At 38.0% G+C, this 16,806-nt stretch overlaps 1 protein-coding gene across 2 annotated transcripts; it reads left to right on the top strand.

Moving 5' to 3' along the window:
• The first annotated feature begins 57 nt into the window (after window positions 1-57).
• On the top strand, window positions 58-15,637 carry LOC141522122 (cation channel sperm-associated protein 2-like). 2 transcript variants are annotated; one of them, XM_074235262.1, is made up of 11 exons: window positions 58-400; window positions 623-691; window positions 9,392-9,564; window positions 10,038-10,193; window positions 10,466-10,590; window positions 12,397-12,575; window positions 12,769-12,868; window positions 13,390-13,437; window positions 13,903-14,018; window positions 14,218-14,400; window positions 15,490-15,637. In XM_074235262.1, exons 1-11 carry the CDS (start codon window positions 217-219, stop codon window positions 15,519-15,521), a joined length of 1,365 nt encoding a protein of 454 aa, XP_074091363.1. In that variant the 5' UTR covers window positions 58-216; the 3' UTR covers window positions 15,522-15,637. The 2 variants fall into 2 exon arrangements, with proteins under 2 accessions (XP_074091363.1, XP_074091362.1); XM_074235261.1 differs by having other exon boundaries at window positions 62-400; window positions 14,215-14,400.
• The last annotated feature ends 1,169 nt before the right edge of the window (window positions 15,638-16,806 follow it).

The following is a 16,806-nucleotide window of genomic DNA, read 5'->3' as shown; positions in this document are numbered from 1 at the left end:
GAACCTGCTGCACATATTTCTCAGAATGAGCACTGCTACTCATGAACAATCTAGAAAGAAAAATTAAGTAATTTGATAGTTCCTTATTACCATAAAGAGTAGCATGATAAGCTCACTGCTTCAGGTTAAGGACCTCAACCTGTCTAAAAAATCTGATTTGTCCCTCTTGTCTGAGTAGATTTCTTCATAATCTCTTTATCTACTTTTCCCCTGAACATGCTTACAACAGATCCTGCTCGTCAAAAAAAACTTATGCTAGGAGATCATCATCAACTGGTCCGATTCAGTATCAGGCCTGGTCATGGTCGAATCCTTTTTGCTCAGAGGCAGCAGTGTCGACTCACAGTGCGTTATAATCCATGGGCCCCCATTTCTCTTTGGGCTGGCTGGGTCCTTGAAAGTATCCTTTTGGCTACTGGCTATGGGACCCAATTTCCTAATTTGACCCAGCCTTTACCCTCCTATGTACCCCTTAGAGTAGACTCCTCCATCATATCCCCATGATGGACCTGGCTTCCCAAGTTCCCAAATTAGCCTGATTCCAATTCTTAGCCTGTTCTTTCCCTGAACCTCAAAATCCCAACTCTATTTTGAACATTTTTTTTTCCTCAATGGTAAACAGGACGTTTCTTCGTAAACCTAATCATCTTCCTCATCTTTATGAATACTGTTTTACTCATGCTTGAAATAGGTGAGACCCTGGAGTGTTTGGAGGAGAAAAGGGTTTGGGAGACAATTCCCCTTGAATTTGTTTAGGATTTCCTGAAACAAATTGGTATTAAAGTAGGTCAGATAAATTAGTTTCTTGGAATGAGGAATACCAAAAGAATAAAACCATGGAGAACCTGAGAGATGGGCAAGAAGGCTTAGGAAAGTAAAATACAGTGTTTCAATAAGCATAAGTAATCTATTGGGAACTGAAGAAAGGAAAACAAGTTTAGCAAATCCTTGAGTAAACTGCTATCAACATAATCATTTGATTTATTGGAAGAAGCCATTTAACATTTTTGTAGGATATGAATCCCTAGCAGTGAATGATATAGTACATTTAAAGGTTAACAAATATATCTGGAATAATTACCCAAGTGAAGAAACTGGGATAATTTAGACAGAACTGAGAAATTGGAAGGAAGAGAAATGGAAGGAAATGGCAAACCACACATCTTTGCCAGGAAAACCCCCAAATGGGGTTACAAAGAATCAGACTTTACTGAATAACAACAAAAGAATAAAAAATTAAGATCAAGGAACATCAAAACCAGTAGATCTCTCAAGGCAGCTCCTTTTATTTTGAGATGACTCTTAATAGGAAGTTCTACATTCCTTTTTTTTTTTTTGCAAGGCAGTGGAGTTAAGTGACTTGCCCAAGGTCACACAGATAAGAAAGAATATTAAGTGTCTAACTTTCCGAATGTTTATTGCTCCTACTATCTGAGAACATGAACAACTCTTAACATTTGGATTCTTCAGACACTTGGAGTCAAGTGTCATGTTTCTGCAAGATAAACATCTTGGGCACTTTGGACCATTTCTTCTTGGCCATCTATAGTGTGCTATAGTGGTTCTGGAGGAAAAGAATTTAGGTTTAAATCTCTTGGGTTTCAACTTCTGTGTGACTTTAAATGAGTCACTTGGCCTTCTTAGGTCTCAGTTTTCTCCTTTTTAGAATGGAAGAATTCAGGTGGATGGCTTCTGATCCTCTGGCTTTAGGTCAGAGGCAATCTATGCAGGTTGCTCCCCTCTGGGTGGGATCCATTTTGTCAGTTTCAATCATAGATGAATCTTTGTGATCTCAGGGATTTTCTTAGGAATTCCCATTTGACAGTTGAGGAACTGACTCAAAAAGGATTGAGACTTGCTCAGGATCATACAACTAGTAACTAGCTAGATTTGACTTGGGAACTTGAGCCTTACTGACTTTTCAGGACTGGTATTCCATCCATGACTTCACCTAGCTGCTCCCCATTTTGTCAGTATTCTGGTTGAAATATAGTGCCTGCAACTTAATGTGCCAAATGTGATCTGATCAGAGTGAAATATGATAGGACTATCACTCCCTTCATTCAGGTTGCTCTGCCTCCATTTTTTTTTTTGTTGCCATATCACACTGTTGACTAGTAATAAGTTTGTGATTTGCTTAGCTCTAGATCTTTATCAGATGATCCTTGTTTACTCACATGCACATACCACAGTGTTCTTGTATACTTCAAAATGTGAGTTTACATTGATCCTTATTGAATTTCATACTCTTAGATTCAGTCTGTTGAGTTTGGTCCTAGCTCTTGTCATCCATCATATTAGTTATCCTCCTCAGCTTCATACCATATGCACATCTGATAAATGCACCATTTATTCTTTCATCAAAGGATTTGGGAAAAAATATCAAAATGCTTTGTTCCAAGGACCAAAGGAAAATCACTTTACATTCAATAATTGTTGATTCCACCTAACTTTTCTAATCCATAGCTCTCTAATCTACTCCAAAAAAATGGAGAGTTGCTGAAATTAAGCTATATATATATATATATATATATATATATGTATATATATACATATATACACTAAATTCCCCTAATCTCTTAATCTATTAGTCAAAATGAGACTATTCTGGCATGAGCTCTTGATTATTAAAGTTATTTCCCTTCTGGAATGCTCACAAAATCAGGACATTTGCTTGTCTTTAATACTGATTTTTTTTTGGTGAGGGGGAAGGACACTATACATAATCCAGAGATCGCTGTTAGCAGATCAATAATATCTACCAGTTCTTTCAGTACTCTGGAATGTAATTTATCCAGGCCTGATGACTTGATCCCATCTAGGGCAGTTTAGGTACTATCACAATCACTACACTTATCTTCAGTTCCACAAACACTTACTAAACACTATGTGAAGGGCTGAGAGAACAAAGACAAAATTGAAACAGTTCCTGAACTCAAGTCATTAATTTTTTTCTGGCAAACTAAAATATATAAACATAATTGTCATATAAGTTGAAGAAGAAAACAGCACCAAACAGTTGTGGGGGCAAGGAGAGGGAAGAGACCTCAGAGTTCCAGAAAGACTTCTGCTGGAGATGACACTTGCACTGACAGGGAAAAAAAAAGCTATAGTGATAAAGGTATAGGTGAAGTTAGGCATTCCAAACATAGGAGACAACCAACCTGCTAATTGGAATCATAGAGTATATAAAAGGGGAAATAACAAAACCCAGCCTAGGAAGGTAGCCAGCTTGTGAATGGGAGTCAAATGGTGAAAAGTTTAAATGCCATACTGAAGAGTTTGTAATGTATTCTAGAAGCAAACAAGAAGTCCCTGAAGACTTTTGACCAGGGAGTCATGATGTAGTCAGACCTAGGCTTCTGTACATAGAATGGTTTAGAGAAAGGGGAGACTTGGGGCAAGGAGACTAAAGAAGTAATGGTTGTGAAAGGAGAAAGGGGGGGCAAAATACAAAAGGTAAAATTGGTAAGCTAGATAACTGGTTGTCAGGGACAAGGAAAGAGTCAAGGAGGACAAGTGGTCTGTAGTGACTAGAAAGATAATGTTGCTCTCAAGAAACAGGGAAGGAGGAGCGGTGCATTTTTTAGAAGAAACTTTTTGAACATATAAAATTTGAGATGATGATGATGGGATCCAGGATGTAGGACTGGGTCAGGAGAGAAATTAGGCCTAGATACATAGATTTGGCAGTCATCTGAACTGAAATGACTTTTGACAAAGAGAAAGATAAGGTTCTTATTGACTGAGATATGAATATGATTCAGGAGGTCAGACAAGAGGAGAACCAAAGGGGAGGATTTCTTGGAAGACAAGGGAGGAGAAAAGTATCCCAGGAAGAAAGGGTGGTTGAGTAGTGTCAGAAGTTAAAAGACTGGGGGGAGGGGGCAGGGGGAAGCTTTCTGATTTAGCAAATAGGTCCTTGATGATAGTGGAGAGGATATTTTAAATTTAATAGTTTGTTTCCAGCATAGATTTCTCCTGTATACATTCAGGCAGTCCATCTATTCTCATCTTTGTTTCCTTCTGTGTAATTTCTACTTCCTTATTGAATGTATTTGGGACTAATGTTTCTCAGAGTCCAAAAATGGTACCTCTGCTATCATTCATAGTGAAAAAAATTATGGTATTGGTAAATGTTTAAATTGGCTCTCTAGGAAAAATAAAAGGATAGTTCAAGTTTAATCTTCATTATTTCTATTTTCTCCACCACCTAAGACAATCACAAAACAAGCAAGTTCTGATTTGTAGCATTTGTTGATTTCTGAGGCAGAAATGCTTCCACTGAAATTTAACAATCAGGTCTGAAAATTCGATGCAAGCTTACTCTAGCATATCCTTAAATGTATCTTCAATTTTTGTCCTTAAAGTTTCATCATTAAATATCAAGATAATTTTAATTAGTTGAATCTCTCACCAAACTTTTTGTAAGCTTGTTTTTCCAACCACTGTTTTTTCTTGTTTTGTGGAGCAATATAGCTTTTAATCCTCTACTATCCTCTGTAAGATTTTGTAAGCAGATTTGTATTCTAAACTGGCATTTAACTTAACTGACATCTCTTTGCTTGGCAAAGAGTTCAAGTGTTTGCTGGCTAATGTGGTTTCTAAAATTGACCTCATTGTAAAAGGTGATTTTATCAGTTAAACTTCCTTAGACAATGATAGAAGTCTGTCACTATTTTTTTAACCATTCCCTGTCTTTCAGCATCAACAGGTTGCTTAAATACATCAGGTTGCAACTGCCTCAATTGAAGGTCATGTTATCCTCTGATTTTTATTAATCTAGTTTTTGGTATTTACTATAACACATCATTTGTCTGACTACATAAATTCAGAATATTCCCACAGCAATAACCAGTTTTTAAATTTCAGTTAAAACATAATCACTTTCATTTTTTTGTGATGTGTTTGCTACTTACCATATCCAGTACCTCCTGATTCTCTTGTCAAAGTTTTATTGGATTTTTTTTTTTAAATAGGTAAATATGAGACTTCTGTAGGATATATAATAAGTCTTTGGCTTTTTTTTTTTGGCAAAGCAATGAGGTTAAGTGACTTGCCCAAGGTGACAGCTAAATATTAAGTGTCTGAGGCTGGATTTGAACTTAGGTTCTCCAGACTCCAGGAACAGTGCTCTGGCCACTATTCTCCTGACTCCAGGAACAGTGCTCTGGCCACTATACCATCTACCCTTGTCTTGCTTCCGAATCATATTTTCCAACATATTTTTCACTATCTTCTCCTGAGCTTGCTTTTAAATAGAAATTAATAAGAATTGAGTTGATTTTTAAATCTTATCAATTCTTTGTAGAATTTCTCTACCTCAGTAATAGAAATTGATGCATAAACTATAGTTATTTTTTATTAATTTTTATTAAAGATATTGAGTTTTACAATTTTCCCCCATCTTATTTCCCACCCCCCATGGAAAGCAATCTATCAGTCTTTACTTTGTTTCCATGTTGAACCTTGATCCAAATTGAGTGTCATGAGAGAGAAATCATATCCTTAGAGAAGAGACAAGAATTCTAAGAGGTAACAAGATCAGACAATAAGATATCTGTTTTTTTTTTTCTAAATTAAAGGAAATAGTCCTTTAACTTTGTTCAAACTCCACAGATCCTTAACTGGATACAGATGGCACTCTCCTTTGCAGACAGCCTAAAATTGCTCCCTATTGTTGCACTGATGGAATGAGCGAGTCCTTCAAGGTTGATCATCATTCCCATGTTGCTGTTAGGGTATACAGTGTTTTTCCTGGTTCTGCTCATCTCACTCAGCATCAGTTCATGCAAATCCCTCCAGGCTTCCCTGAAATCCCAGCCTTCCTGGTTTCTAATAGAGCAATAGTGTTCCATGACATACATATACCACAGTTTGCTAAGCCATTCCCCAATTGAAGGACATTTAGTTGATTTCCAATTCTTTGCCACCACAAACAGGGCTGCTATAAATATTTTTGTACAAGTAATGTTTTTACCCTTTTTAATCATCTCTTCAGGATATAGACCCAGTAGTGGTATTGCTGGGTCAAAGGGTATGCACATTTTTGTTGCCCTTTGGGCATAGTTCCAAATAGCTCTCCAGAAGGGTTGGATGAGTTCACAGCTCCACCAACAGTGTAATAGTGTCCCAGATTTCCCACAACCCTTCCAACAATGATCATTATCCTTCCTGGTCATATTGGCCAATCTGAGAGGTGTGAGGTGGTACCTCAAAGAAGCTTTAATTTGCATTTCTCTAATAATGATTTAGAGCATTTTTTCATATAGCTATGGATTGCTTTGATCACTTCATCTGTAAATTGCCTTTGCATATCCTTTGACCATTTGTCAATTGGGGAATGGCTTTTTGTTTTAAAAATATGACTCAGTTCTCTGTATATTTTAGAAATGAGCCCTTTGTTGGAATCATTAGTTGTAAAGATTGTTTCCCAATTTACTACATTTCTTTTGATCTTGGTTACAGTGGTTTTATCTGTTCAAAAGCTTTTTTACTTTAATGTAATCGAAATCATCTAATTGGTTTCTGGTGATGTTCTCCAACTCTTCCTTAGTCATAAACTGCTCCCCTTTGCATAGATCTGACAGGTAGACTAGTCCTTGATCTTCTAATTTGCTTATAGTATTGTTTTTTATGTCTAAGTCCTGTAACCATTTGGATCTTATCTTGGTAAAGGGTGTGAGGTGTTGGTCTAATCTAAGTTTCTTCCATACTAACTTCCAATTCTCCCAGCAGTTTTTATCAAAGAGGGAGTTTTTATCCCAGTGGCCGGACTCTGGGTTTATTGAACAGCAGATTACTATAATCATCTCCTGCTTTTACACCTAGTCTATTCCACTGGTCCACCACTATTTCTTAACCAATACCAAACAGTTTTGATGACTAATGCTTTATAATAATAATTTTAGATCAGGTAGGGCTAAGCCACCTTCTTTTGCACTTTTTTTCATTAAGCTCCTGGCAATTCTTGACTTTTTATTGACTTATAATTTTTTCAAACTCATTAAAAGTAATTTTTTGGAATTTTGATTGGTAGGGCACTAAACAGATAGTTTAGTTTGGGTAGAATTGTCATTTTTATTACATTAGCTCTACCTATCCATGAGCAGTTGATATTTGCCCTATAGTTATTTTTAATGGTAGTCTTTTTGCAAATGCTCATCATGTATACTTCAATATGAGATGACTAAATGTCCCATGAAATGTTTCTTGTCTTTGGATGTACAATAAAATCAACTCACTTAATTTATTAGACTCTTTAGGTTGGATATATGAGTAAATCTTCCATTTAACTTCAATTTCCTCTCATTTTTTGTTTTAGTTTATAATAAGATTGACAAGATGGACATGATTCTGTTCTCCAGTAATATATGTCCACTCATTCATTGGTCACTGGACAAGAATCCAACATGTAAATTACCAACAGTTACATTAATGTCTTAGTCTAAAAAACTGTGATTTCTGTCACTGCAGAAGCAAAAGTAGACCATCAAGTGGACCACAAGACTGAGGGATATTTTATATTTTCCTTTGTTTCATGTGATGCCATTCTATTGTGAACTCCTTGAAGACAAGGACTATCTTTTACCTCTTTTTTGAGTATCCAGCATTTTGGTGCTTAATAAATTTTCACTGACATGAAATAATTCATCAGCAGATACTGAATGTAGCTATACATAATTAGACTGGTACTTTTAAGGTGACTATATTTGGTTGCCTAAACTGTATTTACCTTCCCCATATTCAGTATTCTTACTCTGTGACAGGCTCTGAGGCTAGAGAAACAAAAAGAAAACGGTCCTTAGCTTCAAAGGACTCACTTATATGGGGAAACAACATGTACATGGTAGAAACTGTGGCCTGCAGATAAAACCTTTGAGGACCAAGATCTCCATGCCACAAGGCCTCAGAATAGTAGGGCTTTAAAATCATGAAGATTATAAATAGGATGAACCTAGACATGGTCACTGAATCCAGAAATAAACTTAAGTAACTTTTCTAATAAGATGTGATGCAGGCTGACCTTGGGTTCAAGATGAATTTAGATAAATCAATGTATGATAGATATGTAATGAATTATAAAAACAGTATTTCAGGGGCAGCTGGATGGCACAGTGGATAGAGCATTGGCCCTGGAGTCCGGAGGACCTGAGTTCAAAGCTGGCCTCAGACACTTTAATAATTACCTCTCTGTGTGACCTTGGGCAAGTCACAACCCCATTGCCTTTCAAAAAAAACAGTATTTGGTGATAGCATAAAGAGTACCCTCCACAAGAAATTTCTCTTGATGTCACTATCAGAAAATACTGAATGAGTTATACTGCTGATCAGATCAGTAATAGAATTCCTTACATTCTTATGAATTTTACTAGTCAGGAAGCTTTGCAGTATTGTGTTAATCCAATAACCATCAAAATGTAAAGGATTTTAATAAGTGAAAATGCAAATTGTATTTTATGGTATAGGGGGAAGAATGATTTTAATCAAAACCTGAGTTTAAATGCTGTCTCCAAAAACCTCTTTGAGCTTCAGTTTCATCATCTAAAAAAATGCAGATATTTACCTCCCAAGGCTGTTGTGATTAAAAACAAAAATTCTCCAACTTTATAAACCTTAAAAAAATCATATAGAGTATTACTGTGAATTATTAGAACTTATATCTATAAATACTCATGTGCTATGATCTCTCCACATTGCAAACGAGTTCCCTATCACCTCAGATCATATATAAAATTCTCTTGTTCAAAGAGCTTTCAAAGCTCTCTAGTACCCTGCCCCTTTCAGTCATCTTACACTTTTTATCGCAACTCATAATCTTCAGTCTAGGTACACTGGCCTCCTTGCTGTTCCTCAAACAAACCAGCTTACCTTATTACACCTAACCTTGGGTGGAATGTTCTCCCTCCACAGCTCTGCTTCCTGATTCCCAGGCTTCCTTTTTTTTTTTAAGGTGTTTTTGAAGGCAAATGGGGTTAAGTGGCTTGCCTAAGTTCACATAGCTAGGTAATTATTAAGTGTCTGAGGTCACATTTGAACTCAGGTCCTCCTGACTCCAGGGCTGGTACTCTACCCACTGCTGCCCCTATAATATGTTTTTTACAATGATCTCATTTGATCCTTGCTACAGTCTTTTGAGGTAGGAACTAATGAAGATGAGCAACCTGAAGCTAAGAGTAACTTCCTAAGGTCAATACTAGTAAGTGTCTGAGCTAGTTAAGAGAACAGAGATAGGTTATATACTATATACACCAAGCTGTACTATATCCATAGTATCACCCTAGTTGCTTAAGGAAAATGGAACAACATTGACAAGTTTGGTTTATATAATATCTTTGTATTAAGTCATTTGGCAAATCCCTGACTCTTGCTTCTTGCCTCTTTCATATAGAATTAGTGAATTCTAGAGATGTCAAAATGTTACCAGTAATGCTGGCTCTAGAAGTAGCATCTTGGTTCATCTTGTTTATCTTCATGCTGGAGATTATCCTCATGTGGTTGTTCAATTTTGTCGTCTTCTGGAAAAGTGTCTGGAATCTCTTTGACTTCTTTGTCACCGTAATGGTAAGATTAAAAGGGCCTAGGATTTAATAAAAGAAGCAGCCTACAAGAATCTAGAACAGGTGATGATTTGGGGCAAATTATATGAGGTCATACAAAGAAAAACTTGGAAGCTTTGCTGCTGCTTTCAACTTTACTGTTTCTCTGAAAACTGAGAGATGGCCAAGGCTTAATCTAGAAATGGTGCTCAATGATTGGGGGGGAGGGGGAGGATGAGGATGAGGAAACAGTCTGAAAGGTAATATTTGGGGAAGAATAATACCGGGGCGACTAGGTGGCGTAGTGGATAAAGCACCGGCCTTTCAGTCAGGAGTACCTGGGTTCAAATCCGGTCTCAGACACTTAATAATTACCTAGCTGTGTGGTCTTGGGCAAGCCACTTAATCCGATTTGCCTTGCAAAAACCTAAAAAACAAAAAAACAAAAAAAAACCTGTCTAATACAATACTTGTTCAAAACTTGTGTGATGCCCACAGTCTTTGGTTCCTGAGATCATTGTGCTGGTAGGGGTCTCGGGTACATCAATGTGGCTGCAGTTGTTACGTATCTGCCGGGTGTTGAGGTCTCTCAAACTGTTTGTGCGGTTCCGCCAAATTCGAGTCATCATCCTGGCCCTTGTCAGGGCTCTTAAGGTGACTGCAGAAATCAAGTAAGGGGTATGGTGGGAAACTGTAGTCAAATATGAAGCAGAGGAAAGTGTAGGAGATGAATGGGCCATATGGTCAATAGTTTATTGTATGGGAGTGGATTAGATTGGTGATTGAGTTGTAGCAATTTGGGGTTGCATGGATCCACAACTGGGAGTGAAGGTCATAATTTCAGATGTCTGGGCTGGATTGGGTTGGGTTGTTTGAGAGAGAGCAGTCTGGCCTAATTCAACTATTTTTTTGATTGTGACCTCCAGACCATGACCTCCCTCCTGGCACTGTTGCTTATTTTCTTCTACATTTTCGCTCTGGCTGGTGTCTACTTCTTTGATTATTATACTCGTTCAACCATCCAGGACTTGGAATACCAGATGTACTTCTCGTAGGCAGAACTGGGACAAACTTGGGGGGAGGTAAAGGGAACTTGGGGTGGGACTAGGGAGCAGAACTAAAACAAATATTGAGGTGAAGTCTGGGATCACAGTTATAATAGCATAAAGAACATAATAAGGTAGAGAACATAATAGGAGTGGAGAATAAATTGTATTGTGATCTTGAGAACAGATAAACCTCTCTATAGGTTAGGGAACAATATTCAATTCAGGTAAAGTCTAGAATGCTAAGACATACATGTATACCTTTCTTAGACATCCATAACAATCAAATATTGTCACAAGATCCACTTCTAGGCTTCTAGAGAAAAACAATTCTATCATTCCTGTCACTCTGAAGGTATAGGGTTACCTATCATAGAACACACCAAGCAAAATTCTTAATATCTTCAGTTATATTCAGTTTTCCCCTGTGAAGGAGCTTGGATGTTCTCTGATTGCCAATAGATGGTTCATTTAAACCTGGGGAAAGTTATCTTGACTTTATTTGCAATATCATATAGAAAGGGGCGGCTAGGTAGCGTAGTGGATAAAGCACCGGCCTTGGAGTCAGGAGTACCTGGGTTCAAATCCAGTCTCAGACACTTAATAATTACTTAGCTGTGTGGCCTTGGGCAAGCCACTTAACCCCATTTGCCTTGCAAAAACCTAAAAAAAAAAAAATACCATATAGAAGGCATTAAACTTACCAGAAAGTATTCATAATTTGACCCAGTATTCTCAGTAGTAGGGTTCTTTTTAGTGTCCCTAGTGATCACTTCTAAGTTGTTGTTCAATCATGTTTTGGTTGTGTCATGACTAAATGGGGGTTCATGACCCCATTTGGGGTTTTCTTGGCAAAGATGTTGGAGTAGTTTACCATTTCCTTTTCCAGCTCATTTTGCAGATAAAGAAACCCAGTCAAACAGGGTTAAGTGACTTCCCTAGGGTCACATAGCAAATAAGTCTGAGGCCACATTTGAACTCAGATCTTCCTGATTATAGGCATGGCACTCTATTTCATCACCAGTTTCCCACCTATAAGTTATTAATAACTTTAAATATAGTTATTGATTATTAATAATCATAATATTATATAAAGCAAAATGCAACCTTTAAAAAGCATTATACTGGAATCAGGTATTGTTATCATTAGGATTCAGTATCATTAAACACATGTCTACTCATACACTGAGAAGATAAAGAGAGAACAGATTTTTTAAATTTGTAGGAGATCTATTAGATGGGGTCCTCAGTAGAGAATGGGCAACTAGGTGGCACAAGGACACTAGACCTGGAATCAGGAAGACTCATTTTCCTGAGTTCAAATTTGGCCTTAGATACTACTTAGACCCTGAGCAAGTCACTTAACTTGACTTCTTCATTTGTTAAATGAGTTGGAGAAGGAAATGGCAATCTACTCCAGTAGTTCAGCCAAGAAATTCCCAAAATGGGGTCACAAAGAATTGGACACAGCTGAAATGACCAAAAAACAACTACCACCACCAGTGGAGAGTAAGACTACAATTAAAAGTCAATTTGGCAAATGAGAGGAATAAGATGAATTTAAATAGGTTGAAAACTGAATTATTCACTTAGATAAGAAAATGTACCTGTCCAAATACAAACTGAAGAATGATTAAATGATTTTATTAGAATATGGCAGAAAAGGAGGCAAGGATCAGCGTTAGCCACATGTAAAAGTCAGAAATGTTTCAAAAGTAAACATAACTCTGGGGACCCGGCTTTCTTAAGAAGTCTAGCTTCTTTACTCCCCATTCTATTCTTTCCTATTTCTCATTTTTTTTTCTCTGTAGGGATATGCCCAACTCTTTGGTGACAGTGTTCATCCTCTTCACCCTGGATCACTGGTATGCACTGCTTCAGGATGCCTGGAGAGTTCCTGGCCTGAGTAAAGCATTCAGTAGTATATACGTTATCCTCTGGCTGTTGCTTGGCTCCATCATCTTCCGTAACATCATAGTAGCTATGATGGGTGAGTAAGGTTCTAGAGTGGGGTGGGTGAGACCTATGAGATCAGAGAAGCTTGGGGAGTAAGAGAGGGAAAAGATCAGTGGTATGTGATTAAGGGTAGGAATATGTGGAAGGAAGTAGCTGAGCCTCCCCCAGCTTTTCTTAGTCTGTTTCAGCATTCACCCAACCAATTCTTTCATGATTCTTTGTGGCAGTTACTAATTTCCAGGCAATCAGGAATGAGCTCATTGAGGAAGCAGCATATTTGGAAGTGCAGCACAAAGCTGATGCATTCAAGCGCCAAATCATCAAAAGGTTCCTTAACTTTCCCTCCCCATTTTTTTTTAATATTTTATTTATTTTGAGTTTTACAATTTTCTCCCTAATCTTACTTCCCTCCCCCTACCCCACCCCAGAAGGCAGTTTTCCAGTCTTTACATTATTTACATGGTATACATTGATCCAAATTGAATGTGATGAGAGAGAATCATATCCTTAAGGAAGAAACATAAAGCATAAGAGATAGCAAGATCAAACAATAAGATAATTTTTTTTTCCTAATTTAAAGGTAATAGTCCTTGGTCTTTGTTCAAACTCCACAGTTCTTTCTCTGGATACAGATGGTATTCTCCATTGCAGACAGTCCCAAATTGTCCCTGATTGTTGCAAGTCCATCAAGGTTGATCATCACTGACCCCATGTTGCTGTTAGGATGTACAATGTTTTTCTGCTGACCTTATTTTTATTCTCTATTCCTCTCCTTTTTCTTTCTGGCCTCTTTTCTAATAGATAGACTGCAGTACAATTCCCTTCACTCTCTGTTCTCTGATCAACAGGAGACTTAGCCAGAAAGAAGGAGGAAAAACCAAGTCCAAAATTACTGGGTATGGAGTGTGCATTAATGAGGGAGGGCAGAGATGAAGGGCTAGTAAAGAATGTTGGGGAAATAGACAACCAAAGCTATGTACCAGAACAGAGGGAATAAGATTGGGGAATACATAGAAATTGAACTTAGGAGAGAAAAGTGTGTTTGTGGGGATATTGAGGAACAATAGGACTATGGAGATGGGAGAGCAGGACTTGTGAACATGTATGAGAATGATAGATGTGATGATGAATATGGGTTTGGAAGACAGACACTGTGTTAGGAACAAGGATATGACTATGAATTTCGGATATCTGATGTTGACAGACTAAAATTCTAAGTGCTCAGGCCTAGATTCTGTGAACATTTTGGATCCTACCTTACCCATGGCCTAAAAAAGAACTAAACTCAAGAAAGTAGAAATTTACCAAAAGTCATACTCTGTAGATATAACTAAAGCAATAAAAGTAACCTTTCTCCATAGTTCTTCCCAGACCATAAGCAAGGCGTCTCCACAAATAGAAGAAAGTGATGCACCTCCTATTGAAAACAAGACAGCTGACTCAAAAGATAACACCACAGCTCCTCAAGAAAGCCCATGTGAGCTGAACTATCTTCCATTCAGACTCAAACATTCTAGCACTTTCTGAAATTTTCTCATCAAGGTGCTGATACTTTAGTCTTATGCCCTTTTATCTCTACATTCACCCATTCTCTTAACATCTCTTGGTCATCTCTTCTACTTAACCTACCCCTGATTTCAGACATGCTTCTCAAAAATAGTTCTTGCCCACAGTAGTCCCTGAGACCCTAAGCTCAGTGGACTGGGAGACCCATGTTCACCAGAATCTCCCTGGACTGATGGAAATGGACAAGGATGAGCAGGTGGTTTGGCCCCGAGATTCACTCTTCCGATACTTTGAATTGCTAGAAAAGCTTCAATACAACATAGAAGAACGTAAACATCTACAAGATTTTGCAGGTAAGAAGCATCTTGAAGATCAGGAATAATTACCTGACCAAGAGCTGCTTAAGATACTGGTTTGAGGGATCACTGTTCCCTCAAAAAAATTTTTTTAAGTTCAAAACAGATGATTTCCACACAGAAATCAATACAAAGGCTAAGAATATAAATTAACTCAGTTCAGTTGGTAGCTTACAAAATGGCTCTCTTCTGGCAGTTAGGTTTTGTTTTGTTTTTTTTAGTTTTTTTGCAAGGCAAATGGGGTTAAGTGGCTTGCCCAAGGCCACACAGCTAGGAAATTATTAAGTGTCTGAGATCAGATTTGAACCCAGGTATTCCTGACTCCAAGGCCAGTGCTTTATCCACTGTGCCACCTAGCCACCCCGGCAGTTAGGTTTTTTTAGATCCCATCCCAGCAACCAAGAAGCAAACCTCAAGTCAGGGCTGAGAACAGAGCAGGATTAGGGAAGAGAATAAGAGGATTTGAGAATATGAAAAGTATAATACTACTGAGTCAAGATGGGAGTACCTCAGAGGGGAAAATGCCTATATTGGAATAGAATAGAGAATCTGGACCACAATAGGGTAGGCGAACCAAAGGAAAACCATACAATCCAATTCTGTGCAATTCAGAGGAGAATAAGGGAACCTGGAAAATAAGTTGAGGCACTAGAGGAGTAGATCATACAACCAGAGACTGTATAAGAACACTAGGTCCACCAGGAATAAGCAAAAGAAGCCAGTGAGAGGCTGCCAGATTTTTAACTTCTTCAAAACTTTGCATACCATTTTGTCTCCATCCTTTCACAGCTCTTGCAGTTCTTTTATCTTCTTCTAAGAAACTTGGGTAGATTGGTGAAGAGAAGATAGCATACTGGCCTCTTTAGTCCTACTCGAAGTGGACTTCAAAAGAGAGATCTAGGATTATCTTTGGTTGTGGTGAAAAATATAGTCTCACTGAAAGGGACCCCCCCACACACACACACACACAACTTAAAGGTAACTTTGATATAGGGACTCCAAACCCAACAAATTCAGTTTTCACTAAGGGTTTATGCTATTCAGAATGACTAGAGAACTCCATTCTCATAATCTATTCTTTTGCAGTTAAGGCATTGATAAACTTGACGGATCGCTGAAAGAAAATCACTGATAGCTGCAACAATGTCATAGACCAGGAGAAAGATGGAGAAAGAATTAGTTGGAAGGGAAAGGCACCAGACAAAAGATGTTTGAATAAATGTATTCAAAAGTTTTCCTGTTCCTTTGTGTCTCAAAGGTGTCACCAAAAGGCACAAACTCAGTTGAAGAATTTAGTATGGACATCAGAGGAATCAACTGCCTTTGAATTTTTGATACTAGTCCCATGACTCAACTCAGTCCTACCTTTCTCTTCTCACTATACCCTCCCTGTTCTGCTGAAGACCAGTTCCCAAATTCCTGTCCCTACCAAAATAGGGGAACCCTTTTCCAAGGCTCTTCCCCACTGCCTTAAGGGAACATACCTTAGCTGAGGAGATTGTGCCTGTTGCTACTATAAAGTCCTGAAAGCTGGAAAAGGAATGTGAGACAATGCTCCTAATTTGTATTCTTTGAACATTAATTTGTTCTTAAACTCTAGCCCTATTCCAAAACTTCACGTAGCTCACACTCTCCAATGTTAACTACTACTAGTTCCATAGTACTCAAAGGGAAATTATCAATTTCAATCCATTGCTCAGAAGTTCTCATTTCTGCTGTCACAATAAATCATGTGATATAGTAAGGCAAACAGCATTTACTTAGTTAAATGCATAGCAAATAATTAAGCAGCACTCCACTTTTTCACAGTGTCACTCCTCTCCCTGGGAAGGATCATTGGCTATTCTGGGTTTAATCTGTCACCTCTGCAATAGAACAGGATCTGCATATATCCATTCATTTTTGGTTTTTTTTTGCAAGGTAATTGGGCTAAGTGACTTGACCAAGACCCCACAACTAGGTAATTACTAAGTGTCTGAGGTCGGATTTGAACTTGGGTCCTTCTGATTACAGGAGTGCTCTGGTGCTTTATCCACTGAGTCATCTAGTCCATATCCATTCACAATAAGATGTGAATGTAGCATTGGAAACTGCAGCATTGGTGTTCTAGATTTCTCTGTAGAGTACTATTGGCTAGGGCACTCACAGCAGGACAGAGTGCCAGAAAAAGATATATTTTACAATATATGGAGTGTTATTATTTCCCTGTACAGCAACCTTGAACAGGATATCAGGGTCAAATCTCAACCATTGTCATTTCCTGTCTTGAGCTTTGACTCTCTTGTCCCAGAGTCTCCCAGCTCATTTCTTGTTTCTCTTCAGATTCTTGTAGCCTTCTAAAGTGGGAGCATCAAAAGCTGCTAAACTCCTTATAGGCTTCTGGGATATGTAATTTTGGAATAA

This window comes from Macrotis lagotis, chromosome 4 (assembly GCF_037893015.1).
Source record: "Macrotis lagotis isolate mMagLag1 chromosome 4, bilby.v1.9.chrom.fasta, whole genome shotgun sequence".
Taxonomy (NCBI): domain Eukaryota; kingdom Metazoa; phylum Chordata; class Mammalia; order Peramelemorphia; family Peramelidae; genus Macrotis; species Macrotis lagotis.
The sequence above is the reverse complement of the archived record's forward strand: the minus strand, read 5'-3'. Positions and strand labels throughout refer to the sequence as shown.

Excerpts from the sequence above, each read along its gene's own strand:
- LOC141522122 (XM_074235261.1), top strand. The coding sequence starts at position 217 with ATGCTTACAACAGATCCTGCTCGTCAAAAAAAACTTATGCTAGGAGAT. Across the intron at positions 10,194-10,465 it reads CCCTTGTCAGGGCTCTTAAG|ACCATGACCTCCCTCCTGGC; the intron begins GTGACTGCAGAA and ends TGTGACCTCCAG. Across the intron at positions 10,591-12,396 it reads GAATACCAGATGTACTTCTC|GGATATGCCCAACTCTTTGG; the intron begins GTAGGCAGAACT and ends TTTTCTCTGTAG.